This window comes from Varanus komodoensis, unplaced genomic scaffold, assembly GCF_004798865.1.
Source record: "Varanus komodoensis strain SLA01 unplaced genomic scaffold, ASM479886v1 scaffold1, whole genome shotgun sequence".
Lineage (NCBI taxonomy): Eukaryota > Metazoa > Chordata > Lepidosauria > Squamata > Varanidae > Varanus > Varanus komodoensis.
In genome coordinates, this window is record NW_025335268.1 from 121,221,041 (window position 1) to 121,244,223 (window position 23,183).

At 47.0% G+C, this 23,183-nt stretch overlaps 1 protein-coding gene across 4 annotated transcripts in view; it reads right to left on the reverse strand.

The window, feature by feature from the left end:
* Nucleotides 1-4,164: 4,164 nt before the first annotated feature.
* Nucleotides 4,165-23,183, reverse strand: part of AMPD2 (adenosine monophosphate deaminase 2) — a 52,123-nt gene continuing 33,104 nt past the window's right edge. For all 4 annotated transcript variants that reach the window (XM_044443344.1, XM_044443334.1, XM_044443363.1 and 1 more), the window contains 14 exons: nucleotides 22,894-23,005; nucleotides 22,274-22,460; nucleotides 20,730-20,871; nucleotides 18,032-18,121; nucleotides 17,147-17,276; nucleotides 16,395-16,589; nucleotides 15,752-15,883; nucleotides 14,312-14,475; nucleotides 12,785-12,911; nucleotides 12,214-12,377; nucleotides 11,748-11,868; nucleotides 10,986-11,159; nucleotides 9,251-9,361; nucleotides 4,165-7,597 (listed from right to left, as the gene is read on the reverse strand). In XM_044443344.1, the coding sequence (XP_044299279.1) occupies nucleotides 7,382-7,597; nucleotides 9,251-9,361; nucleotides 10,986-11,159; nucleotides 11,748-11,868; nucleotides 12,214-12,377; nucleotides 12,785-12,911; nucleotides 14,312-14,475; nucleotides 15,752-15,883; nucleotides 16,395-16,589; nucleotides 17,147-17,276; nucleotides 18,032-18,121; nucleotides 20,730-20,871; nucleotides 22,274-22,460; nucleotides 22,894-23,005 (2,065 nt within the window). In that variant the 3' untranslated portion in view covers nucleotides 4,165-7,381. The remainder of the gene's footprint in view (nucleotides 7,598-9,250; nucleotides 9,362-10,985; nucleotides 11,160-11,747; nucleotides 11,869-12,213; nucleotides 12,378-12,784; nucleotides 12,912-14,311; nucleotides 14,476-15,751; nucleotides 15,884-16,394; nucleotides 16,590-17,146; nucleotides 17,277-18,031; nucleotides 18,122-20,729; nucleotides 20,872-22,273; nucleotides 22,461-22,893; nucleotides 23,006-23,183) is intronic.

Below are 23,183 nucleotides of genomic sequence, written 5' to 3' on the forward strand. Positions count from 1 at the left end.
TAGAAGAAAAGTAACTACAAAATATGAATAGACTTTGGTGGGTGGCCTCCATTAATCTCTCATTGCCCTGGGTTCCTAAAACGACTGCAACACACAACTCACTGCTATCACGATCTAACAAAATGATCCATAGGATGTCTGTTTCCCAACACCTGGAGCACCATCTTCTGGCAATTATCAACACAGCATTTGTAATCATTTTATTGTTCTTCAAAGATTTGAATCTTTCTCTTACGATCATGGCAACCTCTTAAATTTGTGAAGCAGTTCACAATCTTTGCTATATTTGGTTCCCCTTCCACACAAAGCTCCAGATGGCACGTCCCTGTTTCTAAGAAGTAGAAAGTCTCTATTTCGATTTCAGCAAAGAATAGGAGATAGAGGCCTGGTTTGGCTGATTTGTTTGGGAGCACATAGGAGCAAATGAGCTTGCTGGCAGGGATTCAGCATTCCTGGATTATTCTCCACAGCATGCAAACTTGGGTTGTGAAAGGAGAAAAATATCAACCCATGTTTGATCCCTGAGTTAACTGGAGAACAGCTCAGGTATAAGGTTTCCTGGGTTGTTTAGCAAAACAGAAACAGGCATGTGATCAGAAGACAACACGTTCCTGTGCTCTCCCAAACCACCCAGGTTAAGAAATCATCTGAAACAGCCTGTGAGTTGGCCAAGACTACACAGTGACTTGGTTTGCACGACTGCCGCAGACCAACCAAGCCATGGTGAGTTGAGGTGCATGCCAGCTGCCATTTTGAATATATAAGCTGGAGGGTGGCAGGCTGGCATATTCAAACAGACAGCCAGTGCATGTTGTGAAGCTCCGTGGGTTAATTAACCCATAGTGGCCCGGCATGACTTGCAAACAGGCCCAGTAAGCCCATGGCAAAGGAGGTTTTTGACATCCAGCTTTTTAACCCCAAGGCTATAAATTAAAACCAAACTATTTTGTATTTTTTAAAAGTTCATAGAAAATAGTAAACATCATGAGATTGCTAAAACAGTCTCAGAAAGAACTCTTTAATGACCTGTGGACAGCCTCTATCGGAGACCCTAAAGCAAGGGTGGGAAACCTCAGTTGTGGGGCCAAATCAGGCCCTCTGGAGTTTGCAGGAAAGACATGCCTCCCTCCCCAAATCCCATCTGCTGATTCTTTGGTGGTTTCTTGAGTTTTGTGCCTTTTCCCCTCATTCTAAAAAATGGAAATGCCTTTCTCATAGGGCTCGGCTACTTACAGTAGGAGCTTTCAAGCTACAATAGGCTGATATTTTGCTATTTTGACCCACCCTATGGACCTCTGACATGTGGCCTGCTGAGAACTTCTCCTGAATGGAATGCAGCCCTTGGGCTGAAACATGTTCCCCACCTCACCCCTGCCCTAAAGAGTCACTTCCAGTCAGTGTACTCAGTATTGGGCTAGACGGACAGGTTGTCTGACCTCAACGGAAGCAGTTACTATCTGCTGCAATTTTGCATCAAGTGACTATTCCGGCCTGCTGTGTTTGGACAATCTCCTCTCACACCCACACGCCGAACTGCTTGCACTAGTATCTTTCCTTCTAAAATACCGCACTGATCACTTGCTATGGCAGACTGGGCCGCTTACTCACATGCAGTTCCTGTGCTAGTCTTTGCACGTATGGACTGCAAATGAAACATGGAAAGTGCAGCTTAGGGATCCGCTGGAACAGGAAGGGATCATGTATTGAGGGAGGGAAATGAATGGTTTGGTTGCCCCAGAAAGAAATGGAAGCCAGGATGCTGATATAGATGCAGTCCAAAGGAATGCTTCATGTCATCCTTTAGGAAACGGAAAGCAAAATCCGTTTTCCTAAGCACTGCTTGATCCCCAAAACTAAACAGGGATACCCACCACATCACATGCATTTTCCAGAATGAGCATCAATGCCAGTGCCCAAACAGAGGAAGAGAGCACAGTACCTGATACTCTGAACCAAAACATCTCCTTTTGGTCTCAACCACTGACTGCCTGTAGGCAGACAAATGAAACACCAAGCCCACACAGATGTTTATTTGGCCACCAGCCTGTGCTTCATGGGTGTTCAAATCCTCTTTAGCAGCTGGCAAAATGATGCGAACAGCCAGTTGTGCTTACTCTGGGGTAGCTTGGTCATTTGCCTGGGCTCTCCCAAACCTGTTTGCATGTGGGGGCAAGAATGCTGAATTCCACTTGCACAGGAAAAATACTGTGGGAAGTGGTGCCAGCAGCAAACCACTTTAAACCTCTTCCTACCATCTCCAGTTTACCTTTCCTGACTTGCTATCTGTAATTTATTTTCATCAGCTTTTCCACCAAGCCCTTTGGCTAAGCAGAACTGTAATTTTTCAAAGGGCTCCAATTCATGTTTCATCTCAGCAAAAGGAGAAGAGTGCTGATACTAAAAGGGGCAAGGGATTTAAAAAGGGGAAACATGCAGATAAGATGGTAGTCCTCTATTCTTACCTATACTAGACTTTCTCTCAAAAGTCCCCTGCAGTGATACAAGTACCTGAGAAACTGGGCTAACTAGAGATCACAGCCCAATTTGTGTGTGTGTCTTGGGATTAGTGACCACAGTATAAGATCTCCAGCTCTTGAAAAGCTTATTGTTTGTACAGAGCTCAATTTCCCTTCAGTTCAAGAACGGCCATGGAATGACTTGTTAGCTACTCCTTTATGAACCTGTCCCATTCCGTATCTGTTAGTTCTCCGGGGTCAAAATCCACTTGTTCATGGTCATCCTAGTTAAATTTGTTTATTGCTGTTCCAAGCCCTCTAAAAAGCCCTCCTTAGTAGCACATGGTGCAAATGGCACCAGTAATTGGGACTCCTGATTTTTGCCAGCTTTCTGTGTGAATGATGTGGCTGTGTTCCCAGCATAAGAGGCAGTTTTCCTCCTGTACCATTCTGGCACTTTTTCACATAGCAAATATATTTCTGCTATTTTCCCTGCACACACAGATTAAGTGCTCAGTGGAGAAACAGAACATTCTAAAGTTCTCTTCTCCTACCTAGACTGGCAAGGTTTTTAAGCCTAATTGCAAGGCAGAGGTTGATTTGGATAGAGAAAACACTCCTCATGCACTCTAGGCACCCACCCATGTCTTCTGCATCCAGCAATTAGGATTTGAACATTCTGAGTAATTTTATGTTTTAAAGTCTGAGATCATTGCTCCCCTCAGGGTGTGCCATGGCCCCCATCCTCCCTAGCTGCTACACTTTTAAAAATCACCAACTGTGGAAATTTCATTTTAAGCTTAAAGTGCTGGGGAGGGCAGAGTGAGGAGGGGGAAATAGAGAAGGAAGGGTACCAAGCAGGATGGGGAGATGGGAGACCACTGAATGGGTGGTCTGTGTGCTGGCTTTGGCTCAGCTCACTTTTGAGGCAAGTCCCCTTAGTTCTTGCCCCACTCGCACACGACTGGCAAGCAGCCCCCAGGATGGGCAGGAATGGCTTGACTTGTGCCAAGTGGGGCATGACACTCTGCTTCTCCCCAGCCATTTGTGAGGCATTCCTCCACAAGCAGATACATTTGCCCCACTGGCTGGCACACAGCTGCTGTTCGCCACGCACGATCTCCCTGCCCCCTTCAGACCATCTTGGCAGAATACTGAGTATCGGGCCTGCCCTCCACCCCAGCAGCCCCACTAAGCACCAGCTGCTGCCAATGCCATTAGGGAAAGCAACCCTTTGACCAAAACAGGCACCCCACCCTGTGCGACTCCAGGTGGCTACACGCAGTTCCCAGGTGGCCTCCCCCACAAGCTCAGGCCAGCCCCAGACCTGCTTAGCTTCCACACGGTGGATGCCTTAGGTGACTTCAGACTATTCCCTGGCCCATATTCTTTAAGCATGAGTCTAGATTAGTGATTCCCAAAGCAGAAAGGTCGGAGCGGGGGGGGGGGGGTGATTGGTTGCTTTAAATTTGCAGTAGAGCAATAGATGTAATAGAAAGAAAGAGGCATGGGGCACTAGGGTTATTGCCCAAGACGAAAGGGGGCAGCAGCTCAAAAAAGTTTGGGGACCACTGATCTAGACAGACTGGGAGATGGGAGCTGCAGCAGTAGCATTTAAACAGTAACGTCAAAACTTCGTGCACAACAGGTACCTCTGAAACCACTGAAATGAACAGACAACCCCTTTCAATCAGACACACAAAGGAGGTGGTTTACTTAAATAATTTTTAATATTGGATCATGCTCATGTTTGATAGGATTTCTAACACACATTTCAGCACAGACAAGCATAGAGATCACCCAAACTACACAGAAATATCAGAATAAAGAGGATGCAGTGATTGCCAGGGGGATACGAGGTTCACCTCAGACCAACAACAAAACTGCTAGGTACCAAAGAGAAGCAAGGCGAGTTCTGGCGAGGAGGAGGGAAGTCAGAGATTGCTGCGGAAGGGGATTAGGGAACTCTCTCAAGACAGACCACAGTCCTATTCTGTTTGCTGAGCCAGCCGGATATTAGATTTCTTCACATATGACCCCAATCTGGGCCAAAACACTGTGGTTTTAATCTGCAAGGCACCTCTGCTGCTTAAAAACCAGGCAAGATACCTCCGCCATAGGCTTTCATGGTACTTGGCAGGATCCCAAACAAAAGCATGGAGGTTATGAGATAAAAAGATATCCCCCTTCCAGGTCACAGAGGTGGGATACCAGACATACAAAGAGGGTGTGTGCACCCCCAACATGTACGCACTCTCACAAATACACTCACAAATAGTGAAGTACAGCAAACACCTGTCTCAGAGGTAGAATCACGAGGGGGAATCTACCTAGTGTTGGCACATTCCATGCACAACTCTAAAAGCAAGGCACTGGCTACAAAAGGGGACTTCAGATTTTGGTCCACAGCGGCCTAGAGGGAGGGCACGGCAGGTCCCTGCCCACCTCCCAAGCATGCCTCAGAATCTGCCGCTGTGGTACACCTAGAAAACTGCTTTCCAGTGCAAGATCACGTGTGCCTAGCAGCAAACAGGTGCAGTGCCGAGGAGGTGGCAGCCACCAACAGTGCTTCTGGTGAGCGTACAGCATTTGCCTAAGAGCCTGAAGGGAGCGAAGCGGAGGCTGCCTGCTTTCCCCAGGATGGCCTGCTGACAAGAAATGTGACGAGTTGGACAAAAACTGCTAATGGGACCAAAGAGGCCCCCCACCTTTTATACAGTGGCCTGCCTACAGGCAAGGTTCAAAAGCCAGGAGTTAGTGATTCCCCTAGCCAGAATCCTATAGAGAGTGCGCTCCACAGGGCTAGCCTTCTAACTGCTGTGAGCCTTTCATTGTGCAGGACTAAAGCCAAAGGCCTGGGCATGCACTGCTGCTGGTCATGGGGCTGTTTGGGGGGCTCCTCCTGGCATGTGTGTCCCTGGGCCTGGGCCTGGGCCCTGGCTAGGAAAGGCAAGGCATGGCCCGTCTTGTCCTGTCTCTTGGCATGCCATTTCCAGTTTGTGTCACATGGCTTCAGGAGGAGGCAGACGTGATGGCCGGTTGGCTCCTCCAGATGCATCATCCACCTTCCCAAGAGGCCTCCGCCTGTTCCCAGAGCTGCTGGTAAGAAAGCAGCGCCCTTTCAGTGACTTTTCCCTCTTGCCAAATGCAGAAAGAAGATCTGTGTACATATGAATTATGCAGGGGGCAGGCGTGGCAAGAGGCAGCCTTTCCAATCCAACACAGAGGATAAGGAGGTTACTGCCCAGGCATGGCAAGCCGTGCTGGGAGCTGAACATTCATCCCAGAGTAAAACAGCTCTACCTTGGATCAAAGCGGGCCGCATCTTCCCACAGGCACACATCTCAGGAATTACAACAGTGGCTGAAACAGATATGGGAGTGATCCAACTGAAAACAAACAAACAAACAAACAAACAGCAGCAGCTCCAGGGAAAAGGCATCAGATTTTGATTGGAGATGCTGTGCTGGTGTTTCTGTACCCTTCCCTCTGCACCATTTGCCTGAGCCACACCGTCCACACGCACGCACACAACGCCATATGCCTTGCAGGAGGGAAACAGATACCACTCTGATGCAGGCACCTGCTTTCCCAACCCCTGAGCTTACAGCAGCTTTGGGAGAACATGTGACATCAAGTACATCTCTCTTCTCAGTGCCGCTGATCTAATCGAAATGGAAGCAACCGTAAAAAAAAAAAACTTGTGTTTTTGTTTTAGATCAGAACGGATCACAGATCTGCATCATATCCCTTTTGACCCTAAGGCCAAGTCCATTTCCTCTGAACTCCCTTCACGCTAACAGCCTTATTGTGCCTGTGCCAAAACCATCTTCTTTAGCCTCCTCTTGGTACTTCAATAAAGACATGCAACTCTCTCTCTCCTGTTACACGATTATAGAGAAGGACAGAAGAGTTCACGAAAGATATACAAAAGTTAAAAGTGCCAGCATCTGGCACACTGGGCTCTCCCTGTTAAGTCTGACCTGGACTGAAGGCTCCGCTCCTCCCTGTTCATTCACAGTAATCCACCAGTTGCTGCAGGCAGGACTGGCTGGTGGCCCTCTAGATGGTTTGGCTTACAGCTTGGCATCCATCAGTCCTAGCCAGCACAGCCCCTGGGGCTTGTAGGCCAAAACAGCTGGAGGGCCACAGGCTATCCACCCCTCTCCTAAAGGCTGAGGTTTTCCATGAGTCAAGCAAACTAATAGCTGAAGGCTTTGAAGAGAAGAGCAAACCCAGGGCCATGCTTCACACCAGACCGAACACTGAAAGCTGGAGGTCTTGCACAGCAGGGACTGTGAAAACATGCTACGTTGATGAAAAACGGAGGAGCTGAAAGGGGTCTTTGCTGGCCAGTGAAAAAACTATGGCTAACAACAGCTAAGTTGAGCATGTAACATGAAAACAAACTGGGGGTGGCGGGAGGCATCACTGCCACACTTTAGCCCCTGGTTTGGAGAACGGCTGGGCCAAATACACAGCGGCTCATTCTGGATATCAAAAGGACCCATCCCCACAAGCCCCGGATTTGCTTGCCTCTGCAGATGGATTCCCATGCTGAATTTTCCAAAGTCCTCAGCAATGCCCTGCCACAGGCCTGTGCCCAGCTCTTCAGCTTCTGCAGTGAGTTCTGCTCCACAAACAATACTGGCAGCTTCCCAGTCTGATTTGCAGGAGGCTTCCTCCCCTTCCTAGACGTCATTTTGGACCCCAGCAGGGGTTTTGCCACCCCAAAATGCCTCAGCAGCTTACCAAGTGCAAACAAAACATTAATGCCTTTCCAGAAAATACAAAAGGTAACTGTGCTGCGGAACAAAAACACACACACGACCGGAGATTAAAAAGGTCCAGGATGCAGGGGGGTGGCCAAGATCTCTTCATGCTCATGGAACCAGGGCAAAATGGGAGCGTGTGAACGGCCTTTTTCAGCGAGCATCCAGGCTGGAGCTCATGGTCAGCGGGTCTTCCTCCTGGATGGTCTCCAGTTCCTCTGTCTGCACAGCCTGCGTGATGAGGGTCAGCTCCTGGGAAAGAGTCTCGTAACGGTAGGCCACTCGGATGTCTGGCACATTAGTACGCCGGATGTCATTGCCCTCGGGCCCCTCCTTCAGGTAGTGCGGTCCAAGCCAGTAGCTCTTGACCTGGGTAACAAAGGCAGAACCCAAGCCCTGGTGAGGACAAGTGGTAACTTATGTTCTCTATGCTACCCTTCAGCCACAAGAATTTGCACGCCTTTCCTTCATAAACACAAGCCAGCACTGGCACACCACGTCCCTCTACTTCTGTGCACCTTGGGCTTCCCCAGCCCTACGGATGCTGCTCCTCTTGCATGTGGATGCCGCTGCACTGGCTACATACAGAGCCACACTTGGAGAATGACTTCAGTATTAGTATGCAAGGAACAAAAACCAAATTGGTCCGTCCCTTCCTTTGTAAAGGGGAGGGCCTCTAGCTCTGAATGAAAATGAGGGCGTTGCGGTGAGTTAAACCAGCAATGTAGAGAGTAGAAATAAGATTCAGACAGTGCCAGTTTTCTCTGGTTTCCTAAGGGTATTTCCAGATGGCCAAAAGACAGCCATGCACAATCTGCCAGTTTATTCTTTCTACTGCATCAGTGCTCATCTTGGTTACAAAGCTTGCAGTGAGGTGTCATACCCCACAGATGAATGGGGGAACGGCCTGGCTGCCAGGGCGGATGATAATTCAGATGGCATTTTTCTTAAAGGAGCAAATGGACTTTTCATTGCTAGAGAGAAGTGCACAGGCCCAGACTGGCTCCCACAATAATGAAATAAAAGTTGGGAGAGGGGGAGAGAGATGAAAGGTTCACAGATGATGGGGGATCGGGTGTGTGAGTGGGGGATAAAAACAACTTTGAAGAAGCAGCTCAGTGAGAACAGAAAAACATACTCTGTGATGGGTACAATGTTGTGGTTTACTGGGGTGTGTGTGTGTGTGTGTGTGGGTAAGGGGGTGGGGGGAGGGAGATGGAACAGAATATCCGGGGAAAGGGTGCCACTAACAGGAGCACTTCATACTGCAACGTTTTGTTGCAGACCCCACTAGTTCCCTATATTGCTGAAGGAGGGTGCCTGTGTGTAGATATCCAGAAGGCCTAGAAGGGCAGAATCAGAGGGAGGCTGGAACCATCCTTTGCTTGTTCCACCCCGAAGAGTTAGACTCATGTGCTACTCTTTGCTGGCCAGGGCTGGAAGAAGCCTTCTTTGGTCAGGAAGAGCCCTGCTGTTTCACATGCAAAGGATTATAATGGTGGTGAAGAAGCTAGGTTTAGATAGTATATGCCTGCCACAAAGGAAGTGTCTGCCAGAGCCAGTTCCCTCCCAGCCAGGGTTTTGTGAGCAGCCAACAAGGCATGCCCTGGTGGATGGAAGGATCACACCCACAGGGAAATTCGAGAAGGCATTCCCAGTGGCACACTGAGTCACACTTCTCCACACTTCAAGGATCCTTTCAACAGTGAGCGCAACTGCTCCCTCCTGCAGAAAGGGTCACAGGATGGGAATTGGGCTCAGAAAACACACCGCTCTCAAGCCAAACCCCCCGTTGGAAAGTTGTGTCATTATTACAAGAATACGCATGGTCAGAAGGTCACAGCTAGATTTGGATGGGTGGGTGGCCTTACACGATTCTTCCATTTCTACAGCTCGATAGATTGGGCCCAGGTGCATGAATCCTACACAGATACTCCACTCTTTTCTTAAGATATGGAGGGATGGTGCAAATGTAATCTGAGGGAAGCCAATGCGATGCATTTAGAAAAGCCCCAGTGTTACCTTGTGGCTGAAGCCGCTCATGAGCACACTGTTGCGTGCAAGTTCACACATGTCGCAGGAGCTGAGTTTCCAAACTTGTGTGGCGATGCTGTATTCTTCCATCAGAGGCTCCTGTGAAAGATATGTTTGGGCATTACAGTTTGCAGACTTTTGCAAATGCATGCTGGCAGAGCATTTGAGAGCATGAAACAGATGTGCAGAACATCAAGACCGGGTGCCAAAAGCAGTCCCCTGGATTCTCCGGATGTTCAATGCTTCCTATCCTCTGCTTTGCTTTTGCTTTGGGGGCAGCAGTGACTGAAAAGAGAGTCACTAGATGGCAGCATTTGTGTCGCCAACACCCACAACTGAAGCATTCAGAGGAACAGGTGGCAGGTCCATGCCCAAGTATAAAGCACTCTGTATGCCTGTTACAAGGAACAGCAACAAACAGATGCACTCTCTGTCTACAAAGGGGAGTGCATAAATAAGGTCTACAAATATGAGAAGAGAAAAAGGTTGCATGTTCTCCAGGGTAACCATAATTACTAGAGATATTTCTGAAATCTTCCTTCCACAAGGCCAAGGAAGTCTCAATCAAGGCCCTGCTCCGTCATCATCTCCAGTTTTTATCACATAGGAATATGGCATTAAAGACTGATATGGTGTGGGGAACTACGTGTGTCTGGCAAAGGAAGGGAGGTTACTCCATAGGATGTAGAAATCCAGGACCTCCAGAGTAGCTACCCGGAAATGGTACCTATTCTGTGTGCAAGGCCAGCTAGACAGGCTGCATGAGAGGGGTCTCAGTGAGAGGGTGGTGTCAGGTGGAGCAGATTGGATTTGCTAGGTACTAGGGAACATTTGAGATCCAGCTTAGCCCATGCAAAAGGAACTGAAATGGCAGCAAGCTTGCTGATGCCAAAAAAGTTTGCAATGCAGCTTTTAAATTGAGGGGTGGGGGGCAAAAAACAGCTAAGGAGTATCAAGGAACAGGATAAATCATCCCTTGGAAGTGAGGATGAAAATACTTCTCATGATTCAAATGGGGATCAGATAGAACTCCACAATGGCCACATGGTCAAAAAATAGCCAGGCAAAGAAACCACAAGGAAAACATGAATGCCAGAGCCATTTGGAGAGGGTCAAGCGCCATATCAGACCACACAACCATACACTACTGAATACTTTGAAAAAGTTTAGAAAATACATTTAACCATACAATAGCTTATTTGTATTGCAACAGCTATTTTGGGTTGTATACAGAATTAACTCCAAGTAACCAAGTAACTAATGCAGATTTTGGCTGTGAGCATGCTTTTTTCCCCTGCAGGTTAGAGAGCTACGAGTACCAAGCGTTCCATGAAGCTGGTTGGTAGGAGATTCAAGACAGATAAAAGAAAGTGCTTCTTCATGTAGTGCATAGCTGAAGAATGGAATTCTTTACCACAGGGTGTAACAACAGCCAATAGTTTGGGCAGCTTTAAAAGGGGATTAGACAAACGCATGGAAAAGGTGGCCATCCATGGCTCTAGAATCATAGAATAGTAGAGCTGGATACCCCCAGTATTGGAGGTTATGTGCCCGTGTACTCCAGTCGCCGGGAAGCAAGAGTGGGGGGAAGGAGCTGTTGCACTACTTGTGGGCTTCCCATCTGCAGCAGCCAGAGGATGGAGAGGAACGGAGGACAGCTTCTCTCCTCATGCCATCTTCCATGGGTCACAGCTTTGCTTGGCTTTCGCCACATCACACTCACCTTAGTGAAGTGGAACTGTAGTGGATCATCTGTGGACAGGGAGACCATGAGGCCCCGGGAGAGGTACTCCGGCAGTGGGTTACGGTGGTAGCTTAAGAACAGGCTGTTATTACTCAGTGGGGACATGGCAATGCCAATCTGGGCCAGGTAGTAGAGGTACTGCAACACAGGTGCCTGGGGAGAAGGTCCAGATGAGGAGGTGAGCAACATCTCCTACCATGGGTGAGCCACCAGGAATGCAGGGCCCTCCCCTTTCCCAACTCACCCAGAAAGCTCAGGAGCAGAAACCCCTTCATAGTATAGCATTATTTCCAGCCTGCAGGCAAATTATTTGGGAAAACCCACTACAGGTGCCTGCTCTCATGTTCCCCTTGCCCTCTGCCTGGGCTCCCACGGCATACCAAGGGTTGCAACCATCCAGGGCTTTCTGGTCACAGAATTGTCCCAGCCCTCCTCCTGCAAGTCCACTTGGAGTTCAAGTACATGGCGAAGATGGGAGGTGCCTTACGTCAAGTGATACTAGTTGTACTTCTGCCCCAGGATTGTCTGCTCTAGCAGGCGACAGCTTTCCAGAGTCTCAGGCACAGCTCTTGCCCAGCTCTGCCACCAGAGCTCCTTTGAACTGGGAGAGCTGGGACTGAAACTGAGACCTTGTGCAGGTGCTCGGCCACTGAGTTGTGCCCTCCTCCCAGGTATGTTTCTGCAGGGGCGTCACACGCCCCTGATTTTATGCATGGCACTGCAAATGTCTCATTCCCTTACCTTGCGGAGCAGGAGGCCATGAGATATGTTCTCTGACAGCATGAAAGCTGAGACAAGGTGATGGATGGGCCCCGCTTCCCCACAGTGGGGACGTAGCACGAAAGTATGGAAGCCTCTCTTCCTAGAAAAAGGGAGCAGCAAAGCATACAACTCAGCTAAGCACATCAGGCCAATTTGTAGGAGGACTAGAAAACGAGCTGGAAAGATGAGAAGAGGAATAGAAGCCAAAGTCCATCACAGCAATGGACATACCAAGCACCCCGCACTATCAGACCTAAAATGGAGACTATCTGGGCATCATGTGGTCCAATGTGCTACCATGTAGTACTATCACCAGGCTTTTAAGGAACCTGGTCTCAGGAAATCACACCCAGAAGTCTTAAAAGCTAGCAGGAACAAGGATAAAAAACTGGTGTCCAACACAGAAAATCTGAGTGAGGAATGTTTTAACATGAGGGCCACCTACCTGCGCAGGTGATTCAGCACCACCATATTGGCATAGGTGTAGTAAAGGTAGTAGGAATAGGGTGGGTTGTCTTCTTCCACCCAGTTCCCAGGCAAGGGACTGTCCAAGTTGAAGATGTGGTGTTCTGGTTTGGATTCATCATCCACACTGTCAAAGCCATCGACCTGCCCGTCCAGAGGCCAAGGTGGGTCAGGGGGGAGAGAGGATGAAAGAAGGTTCCACTCAGTTTCTAGAACTCTTGTGACTTTTCACATCCCCGCATGGGAAAAACAGGCTCTGGGGTTTAGCGCAGAATCATCACAATGAAACCCTGCTCCCAAAGCTAGGAAGAGTAGCCACATCGATGACTTAATCAAGACTGAAATGTTTACACCAGGGCAGAAGATCAAACACCTGATGTCCTGGTGATTAGCTGCATTCAACTGAAACAAAGTCAGTCCCCACAAGGGGGAGCACCTAAGCCTTATGTACGAAATGTGGGAATAGCCATCCCTCCTCCTGCCCCAAATGCAAAGATGCTGCCAGGCTCAAGGGCAGCAAGATGGGCTGATTTTGTGCTAGCAGCACTTACGTGCTCCAGGAAGAGATGCAGTTCTGGGTGGCTGGTGGGATGGATTGTAGCTTCAAAGAGGGGTAAGAAAATGTTCTCTAGCATCTCCTGGAAGTTGGCAAGCTGCCTCTTTGTCTTGTACACATCACTGGAGAAAGGCAAGAGACACGAGCACACAGTTGTCATTCAGCTAAAGCACAGACTACCAACTGGGAAATCTCCCAGTTCCCATGGTTCATTAGTGACAGCATTCCTTGCTCCCCTTTCCTGCATTACACTAAGGGTTATTGTTAGCCGTGAGTTAGTGAGGCACTCCAAATGCCTGATCTCCAGAGGGCCAGAAGAAAAGCAAGGGTGCCACAGTGGCTAGGGGAGCAGATGATCAGCCCAGCAGCCGCTGGTTCAAATCTCACCTCTGCTATACAGCCGCTAGATTGCCTTAGGCAAGCCCCACGCCTTCCACTCATTTGTGACATGAACGATAATAGAGCCCACACAAAAAACCCACATATTGGTGAGAAAACCGATTTTTAAAAAACGGCTAAAAGTTAAAAACACTGGAACAATTCTGGAAGCTCATTCTAGTCTACTGGGGCCTCTGTATGTCACACTCCTTCCTTAAGCCCTTAACTGTTTTACTGCCCTTCACATTGTCAAATTGAAAGAAAGCTGCTGCGCCCTCTCTCTTGGTCCATTTGGGCAGAAATGTTTTGTGCATGCTTCTCCCAGCCAGTGAAACAGGTGTTCAGATTAGGACATGCAACCCTATCAGCATTGCTTGCAAGCTGCGCTGATAGTGTAGCTGAACAGTTAAGCTTCAGGGCTGCCCTGCTGCTAAGCTAGGATTACAAGCTCAGTTAAAGGCAAGCACATGAACAGAAAGCCTCTAGATTGTGCATCAGTTTGGTTGTCAAACACACAAAGGCAAATCAACTTGCCCTTTAAGTGTGTACAACCTGAGAAAGCAATGGATGAATCTGTATAATAAAGAGCTTGTTCTCCGTAGTAACAGGTAAGCAAAGTGGCTTCCAAATTTTGTTTACTTTCTTTTAAACAATATCACCCTATCATCAGAAAAGGCAATTTAGGCTGCAATCCTGTTTAGGCTACACTTTCCCCGCAGAAAGCCCCACTGAATTGCTTGTAAGCAGGCATGTGCAGAACTGCATTGATAAAACAGCAGTAAAAGCGGCTTTAAGTATGGCATGTTTACAGACTAATCTTAAGCACGTCTACTCAGAAATAAGTCCCAGGGAGTTCCACCCCCCGGCTCCACCCGATTTATATCCTGCCTTTTTCCTACAAAGGGCTCAAGGCAGCTTACATCATTCTCCTCCTCCATCTTATCCCCACAACAACAACCCTGTGAGGTAGGTTGGGCTGAGAGTCTGTGACTGGCCCAAAGTCACCCAGTTGGCTCCATGGCCAAGCGGGGACTAGGACCCAGATCGCCTGAGTCCCAGTCCCATGCTCTTAACCACTACACCACACTGGCTCTCTTGGGATTTCTTGGGATTTATTCACAAAACAGGGAAATATGGTACTCACAACAGACGAGGCACCTGCACCAGCCAGCGCACGTTGTTGGAATGCACCTTGTGGGTCACAGCCCACTTGGCCAGCTTGTCCCACTCATCCCGTGCACGGCCGTAGATGGAGAGTCGCAATTCTGCATTCTGATACTTGCTCTCTTCTAGGTCAGACATCACCTCCTGTGAGAAGAGAAAGGACTTCTTAGTATTTTCACAAAGGAAGGCAGTAAGCAGAATCCTCATTAAATGCATACAGATGGAAACACACAGCTTGAAAAAGGAAGCCACTGCAGAGCCTTGTATACAATCATAGAATAGTAGAGTCAGAAGAGACCAGAAAGCCATCAAATCCAACCCCCTGCTCAGTGCAGAAATCCCAATTAAACCATTCCTCTCAGATGGCTGCCCAGTTGCATCTTGAAAGCCTCTAGATGGGACAGCCCACAACCTCCCTAGGTAATTGGATCCACTGTCTTACTGCCCTCAGAGATCCCAGAAATTTTTCCTGATATCTAGCCAGAATCTGGCTTCCTGTAACTTGAGCCCATTATTCCATGTGCTGCACTCTGGAGTGATCAAGAAGAGATCTTGGCCTTCCTCTTTGTGACAGCCTTTCAGCCTATAGAATGCAATCATATCACCCCTTACTCTTCACTTCTTGAGGCTAAACATACCCAGTTCTTCCCATTTCTCTGCACAAGGCGTTGCTTCTACTTCCCGGAGCATCCTTGTTGCCCTCCTCTGCACCCTTTTCAGCCTGTCTGCATCTTTCTTATACTGTGGTGCTCAGCAGTAGACACTACTCCAAATGAGGCCTCACATACAGAAGAATCATGACTCACCCAACCTGCAACCTCTGGCTTCCAACCTGCCCTTTGACAGCCTCTGCCCTTTCCCAAAAAACTGCTCTCTTCCCTCTCTGCCCCAGACATAATATGTGAATTGAAAAGGGACAAAGAAGATCCTGCAGCCTGGAATCTGATGAGTCCTCCAATGCTTCTGGCACACACCTAGTCTGTGGTAAATGGAAAAATTAGAAGCTAGTCTGAATATGCTGCAAATCTTGCCCTCCCTGCTCAGACATGGAAGTGGGTGCCAAACAGAGATTTGGACACACTAAGAATGGGAGCTCTTTTAAAAGCACACACAGTAAGTTACAAGCCCTCGTGATTAAGGGTGAAGGTTTGCAGGCAAGCAAAGATTATTTGGCAAGAGATCAGAGACCAGAAGAAGCCTGTACCGGGCTTTTAGTAATGCAGAAATATAGTTCCCATTGCCTACATACCTCCCTTCCTCTGGCTCTCTTGATTGCCTGGACCCAATTTGCATGTCTCTCCCAAATGTTAAGAATTCTCCACAAAATATAGGTACACACAAGTTTTCCTAGATTATTCAGCACTCTGGCTTTAAGCAAAGGTTCCTGGGTAAGGTACGATAGAAACTAGGCAGTTCTCACCTTGATGATATGTGCGAAGTATTTTCCTGAGACTCTGTTGTCTGTTTTGATGAAAATCTCTCGCAGTACAGATTCACCTATGGGGTTGTATTTGGCATTGAACTTGTCAAAGCGATGGAAGGTGTTACGATCCTATTAACGTAGAAAGAACCAACAATGACCACCATAATTAGATGTCATAACAATGATTTTTCCTGGTCCCCATTTTGTACCTCCAATGACTATAAACACTGTAAGGAAAGGTAGTTTCCACAAGTCCCCTTTGTTCAAGAGCCTGCCCTGAAGGCAGCTCCAGACACTGCTGGTCAGCACTTTCTTCCTTGAGATATCCCAATGTCACCCCCAGATCAAACCGATCTGGCAAACAGAGACCAATCTTTCTAATGCGCACCACCTAGTAAGAATTAGAGATGTGACCACAGCCGGTCAGAAAGAGAGTCAGGAACAAATATTCATCATGCAAAGACAAGTGTGATAATGGAGATCAACTAGAACAGCAACTCGAGATGTTTTGGATGAAAGTAAATTTGCCATTCTGCCCACCTCATTCCTAGGTAAAGAAATACTACTTAACAAATCCAGAGCTTCCAATTATTTTTTCAAAGCAAGTCCATACTCTCTTTGATGAGGGCATTTGACATACCGCATGGACATCGAGCGTGTCAACGCTGAGATCATAGGCTGTAAGATTCATGGTCTCAAAGACCTCTTTAAGGGTTTGCTCTTTGCCCTTCTCTACATGGACAATCTCTTCCAGGTGCTTCTTCATAGCTCGCTTGATGAAGCGCAACAGATGCTTCTGATTCATGCAGGAGGATGCATGGATGTGCGTGTCCACCTGTTCAAAATATCAGCAGCTAAGAGGACAAGCCAGCAAGTCCAGAGTTCAAAGCTTATCTTAGCCATGAATTCACTAGCTGCACTTATGTTAAGCCACCATCATTTAGCCTCAGTCCCTACCACCCAGATCTTTAACATGGGGATAATGCAGGCCTGCTTTACAAGGTTATTCTAAGGACTGCGATATTGTGCTTGGACATTAACACATGCCCACTGCTGTACAAAAGCTTATTAATCAAACTCCAAACATTTATTGCCAGCTTGGTTGATATGGAGATGCTCAAATGGGTAGGAAGCTAATTCTTAGCCCATCTAGAAAACTAAGGTACAAAATGTAATATATATAAAAAGAAGTCTTTGGAACAGATTACCATTGTGATCCAAACCAAGAGAGAGAGACCTACATCTCCATCAGACCTGCCATTCCTTCACTTGGAATGCAGAGGCCAAATAGCGTTAAGGCTGAAGAATTCTATACTAATGGTAAGGCTTCCCCAGATCCCACTTATAACAGTAACTTCAGGCTCATATTTCTGAAGCACACAGTGCTGGTACCTTCCGGATATTGTAGAAGTCACGATGTGGCACCCTTTTCTGGGCTGCCAGTTCTTTCATCTCATTCAGCAGGACATGCATCTGGAACTTTGAGCTTAGGTACTGCAGCCGTCTGTAGCAGAAGGATTTTCTGGCCACACAAGAAAAGGAACCCGTTAAGCTTCAAGCACCTCTGAACAGACCCTCTCAGTATAGAAGGCCAGTGCTGCAAATCATGAAAGCCAAGTTCCATTCTCTACCCTGGAGCTGGCTCAGTTCAGTGCTTTGATTGGGTAGCAAACTATGTTTCTAAGGAGGCTTGGATGAAAGAGAACAGTGAAGTGCCACTTCCTAGGGACAGAACATGGGAACAATAAGAGAAGTACAGAACAAATGGCTGTGCTAGTTCAGCAGCCCACCCAGATCAACTTTCTGTAATAACAAATAATGGGGGATTAGTCATACGCTGCAGAGAAATTCAAAAGCAAGGCAATCAATCCTTCTTGTTAGTTCTGAGCATCCAGTAGTTGAAGGCATGCCATATCTCTTTTTGAACATGGACTGCACTTCCGATTATCATGGCAAGTAGCAATCACCACAGCTATGGTTTTTATATATCTATTTATTTCATTTTTATTCTGCCTAACTGCAGAGGCTCTGTGGCACCCCCAGAACCTTTGAGTCCCCTACAGGGGCAAACAAATGCCTCCATGTGGTTACTCAATCCATTTTTCAGACCAGAACCATCCCCACCACAAAGTCTTATGATGACAAATCTACATGATCAATAGTAGGATCGTAATCGACCCTGCTTTAGCAGAATTGTGAAGAGGAACCAAAGAGAAAGACTGACTGGCCTTGATCTTGCGCATACAGTTCAAAAAGTACCAACACTGCATCACTTACATGGGGCCATTGATGATCAGAGCCATAAGGACATTCATGTCAGCCACAAACTCCTGCAGGTCAGGATAGGGTAAGTCCAGTTCTGTGGTCCTTTGAAAAAGAGAAGAGATCAAATGAAACGACTGAAAAAGAGGGCACTGGCACCAGGGCAGGGCATCATGAAGATTGTAAGAAATAATGAGGCAGCAGCTGTGCTGCCCAGTTGTATGTTTTGGGTCGGTGATCAGTGTAGCATGAGATCAGGAGCAAAGATAAGCACCACCAATAACAAGGGAGAAATGAGAATTACCTCTCATCTTTGCTTAGACTGGATGAGAAACATTTACAAGAGAAGATTTCAGCTCAGAGAAAATTAAAAACAAGGTACTCTGATATTATATTGACCTATTATTACATATACTGGGGTTCTTCAGCACAAGGTGAAACTTTTTTCCCAGACATTTCTTGTGCTTGTAAGATCTTTGTGCTGGTTTATCCCAGGTGTTGGTTTTACTATATGTTGCTACTGGTTTTAACTTGGCTTTTTATCTTACTTTGTGTTTTTTTATTTGACTTGCTTTATTTTATTTCTCTCTGACTTGTTCTATTCATATTTCAATATCTTATGTTTTTAATATGAACCTTGCCTAGAAAACATGAGTTATTGGGCATTTAAAATGTGTTAAATAGAATATTAAGTTGGCTAGTTACCTTTGTTTCAAATGTAGAATATCACAATGCTGGGTTCCCATATTAGCCCAGCTCTAATAAACAGGAAAAATAATTTTCTTCAGTTGACACAGTAGGAATCAAGATTCCTGAAAATATTAACTTTAATTTTAAAATGAAGAAAGAGGTAACAGCTGTCACTATTATAGAGATACATCTTTTCTTTTAAATGTTTGAGATGGAAAACCTCCTGTTCCGTTTTCATTTATCCATGTTTCTTTTCCTGCTACTGAAGTACTTTGTCCAAATTTTTGGAAATCCCAAACACTGCATTCTAACCAATATGTGCAAATGGAAGAATCTCATTTCTTGAGGGAGCTATCCTATGGATTACTGAAAGGGCCAACCTTTCCTACAATTTTTTTAACCTTTATCTGCAGCCCCTGCAAGATACTGCCAATGCAGTTCACTGTGCCGTGTCATCAATATGTTGATGACAACCTGCTCTATTTCTCTTTTGCATCAGATCCAAGAACAAACCACTAGGCAATGAATGAACTGCCGCTGAATCCAGAAGGGAAGAAGAGATGATGGATGGGAGATTCTGTGGTGCAAGACTGATGGGTTTGCTTTTTAGATAGGGGTCAAACTCTACCTGAAAAGTCAGATTCATAGTTTGGACTGCCTCCTGGACCTTGCTTTGCTGCTCCATGCTCGTGCAGGAGCAATGGCTGGAACTGTGTTCTATCAATCAGTTTTGTCCAATACACTGGCTTTGTTCTCCAGCTCACATGAAATATTGCCAGCTGTTCTTTGATAACCACCTGTCTGGATTATGGCAATGTACTCTGCTCGGAAGAGGCTGCAACCAGGGTAGCATTGGGAAGGCTGCCTTCTGGCGAGGGATGGCTCCAGACAGCATCGTCCACCTGTTTACAGCTATTGCCGTTAGCTACCAACTGAGTTCAGGGTTCAGATGAAGGCGCTTGTTACCTTTGCCTTTAAAGTCCTCAATTGCTCCTGTATAGATGAAGAGCCAGTGTGATGGTTCATGCAGGACTGATCAGGAGAGGAAGCTGCTTCTTTCAGGGCCTTGTCCTGCTTGCTTCTGAGAAGTCATGATACTCATGGCAACCTCAGAGCAGGCAGGCAGAAGCTTGGTATTTGTATTGTTATTTGAAAGGGCTACTGAGTTACTCTTTCCTGCTTACATTTAAGTGAACATGGGTGGTCTTGGTATGTATGAGTTAAGCTAAAATATGTGGGTCTTCTGGCTTTGCCCCTTTTGCCTTTCGCCCCCTCAAGAGCTTCTCCAAGTTTCATGCTTGGGCTGAAGGAGGTGCAGCATTTCTGCTCTCAAGGGAAGAAGGACGGCATGTGTGCTATGGGCCTACAGTTCCCACTTACAGAGAAAACTGAGCCAGGATCTTGCCCAGTTAGATGTGGGCTGGAGACTTACCTACCTGGGCCCTTGGAACATCTATGGAAGCCTTTCTCTGTCAGCCACCCCTGAAAGAAGTGAAAGGGTGACTACGAGGGAAAGGACCTTTTCGGCTGTGGCACCCCATTTCTGGAATGAACTTCCCTGGGGAAGATGCCTGGCACCAACGCTATGTACATTCCGGCACCAGGTTAAAACTTCTTTTTATTTTCCTGCCATTTTAACTGTTGACTTCCTAGTTTTATAAAGGCTTTTAAACTGTCTGGTACATGTGGAATGGTTATTTATTGTATCATGTTGTTGTCGTTGTGTAGGCCTGAAAAAATTATTGTACACAGGTGTTTTTATTGCAGGTGAATCTGTTTTAAATTGTTTAAATTGTTGGATTTTGCATATTTTAATCATATTATGTAAGCCATTTTGAGAGCATTATGCTACTCAAGTGGTATATAAATGCTTTAAATAAATAAATACACACATTGGCTGGAATGTTATCTGTCCTCCTCCAAAGTTTCCTATCCAAATTTTCACCACCAAGGAAATTCTTTCTCAGAAGCACTGCCAGGGCCTCCTTGGTAACAAGAAAGGTATTCTGGCATTTCCTCTTACTTGTCCATGATGTCCTGCTTGGTATATACGTGAACTACTCCATTGACCATCTTGAGCCCAAAACCAAGGTCTCCAGGCATAGATTCAGGATCATACTTCTCATAAGGATGTTGGCTTGTGAATGGTGGGTGTACCGGAGCATCTGTAACATAGGAAGAAGCATATGAGGAAGACATACCTCTGCTTAATCAATTTACCCACTGAGGTGGTTATTGCAATAGGAAGCTGGAGCACAAGCAAAGTACTCTTGTCCACCAGGGTGTTTTGGCAGGGTTGGTAAGGAAGGCAAGACAACACATGGGGCACAAGGCAAGTCTGTCAGTCCTGAAATGGTTAGACATGTCAGGAACACAACAGATATAAGATGCAGCACAGTACCTCCAGGTCCCTGTTATACCATTTCCCTTCATCTCCCATTTGTCAGGGTGTTGTATTTGCCATGATTTTATAGGTTGACAGCAGCTTGCTGAATGAAGTATCAGATGCAAAGTTCTATTGACCAGAGAATTTCACCTTCTCTTTACTATTTTGAGAGAAAGTTTCTAGTTCTCATGACAAAAGATACACCTTAAAATGCATGGAATTTTTTGAACTTTCAGGATGGCTCTCAGTGATCTGTATAGATCACTGAGATCTATACAGATCTTTGCACCTTACTCTCCTCCCACAAGTAGCAAAACCAGACTAACAGTAGCGTATGCAGAAAGACTAAATGGTGCAAAATGGTACAAACTGTACAAATTGGAATAATGTGCACAGGATGCAGAATTTTGCAGTTTTCGGTGCAGAGTCTGAATTGCCTCAGTGTAGGGGGGCGAAGTACAAACAGTCCTACACTCACCCTGTGTCCCCTACCTCTCTCCATGGGCTCACTTCACCCATTCTTTTTAGCTGTGCTCTTGCAGACTGCACAGGAAAGCAGAGCTGACCCATTAGTCCCTGTAGGTAACCAATTCTGCATTCTCCCAGCTGCACACAATGACCTGGTTCACACAAGCAGAACGAGCCACGGCGGACGGTGGCATGTCCCAGGCAGGATTTGGACAGTCAAGCCCCAGCCATGACTTGTCATGGCATGAAGACCCTAGAGATGGTGAATGGTATGAGGGGCACATGTGGTCTCTTGTTGGAATAGACACATAATCCATGATCCTTGGACTCAGAAAATATCACAATCCCTGGCCTGGGCTGGGCTGAGACATTCAAAAAGGCCGCACGCGTGCACCGCTTAAATAAGCAATGGCGAGCTGCTTGCGCAGACCAGCTCAATGCATGACTTGCTCCTGTGCCACCATTGGCTGTGGGGGAGTGGAGAAACTGTGAGTCAGTGTTCTCTCCATCCAACCCACCTGCTGGACTTGGAAGTACATCAGCAAAGCCTTGGCTCTTTTCTAAGTCTACAGGGGCTCATCTTAACCCTCTCAATGTTACTTTTCCTATCTATCTTTTCTGCCGTCTCCAGTCTTTCCTAGCTATCTTTTCTGCAGTATGGAAGAAGGAAAGGCATTCTCTTTCCCACACACACGCCCAGAATCCAGCCACACCTGCAGCCACAGGGGTCTCAGGGATCTCCTCATACATCCGGGGGGCCAAGGGCTTTTCAGAAAGTTCCTGCAGGAAGCGGGCTGTGGTCTTGCAGAAGCTTTGCAGAGAAAGCGCCATGTACTTCTCCCGAATGAACAGTGCTTTCACCACGCTCTTGGCAGCATCCAGCAAGTCTGTGAAAGGCACCTGAAAGGGCAAAGGGAAATCAGTTAGTTGAACTGTGGATGGCCCTTGCCACAGCATCATTACGGACAGGCTTCACAGGTTAGAAAACAGAAGGAGCAAACTGCCACATCTGGTACCCTGCAGATGTGCTGGACTGCAACACGCATCATTCCCAGGCCACCTCTGCCTCCACTTCTTTCTCCAATCTGAGACTGAAGATAACTGCAGCAGGAGAATTCCTGCTGTTAACTCCAATCTGAAGTAGCAGCAGGGGGATGCCCTCAAGGGGATTCTTCTAAAGGAACCCCCCTTGAGATTATGCAGGACACATTATGGAGTCCTGCAGGCTAGAGGGTCTTGTTCTAGAAATTATGCAGGGGGGAATGTGTGTTTCTGTGTGAACACAGAGGAAGCAGGGAGGGAGGGAGAGGGTTCCTGAATTAGTCAGCCTTACCCCACATGTCTCTTCTCCAGAGATGGTGACCCGTTGAAACTCCCTCTCTAAAAAGATATCTCGCTCTTTGGGGAGGTGGTCAACCAGGTCCTCACCCTGCTCCTTAAACAACCTGGGAGGAGGATCGGGGGAGAGAAAAAATGGAGAGAGGTGAGGGAGAAACAGGAAATGACAGACTGGGTTCTGCCCGCTTCGTGCTCTGCTACTGGAGTCCCCTTTTCAAAACAGGCATGTGAAAACATCAAAGCAAGACACACTGCACACAAACATGGGCAACACAGGGACTTCCA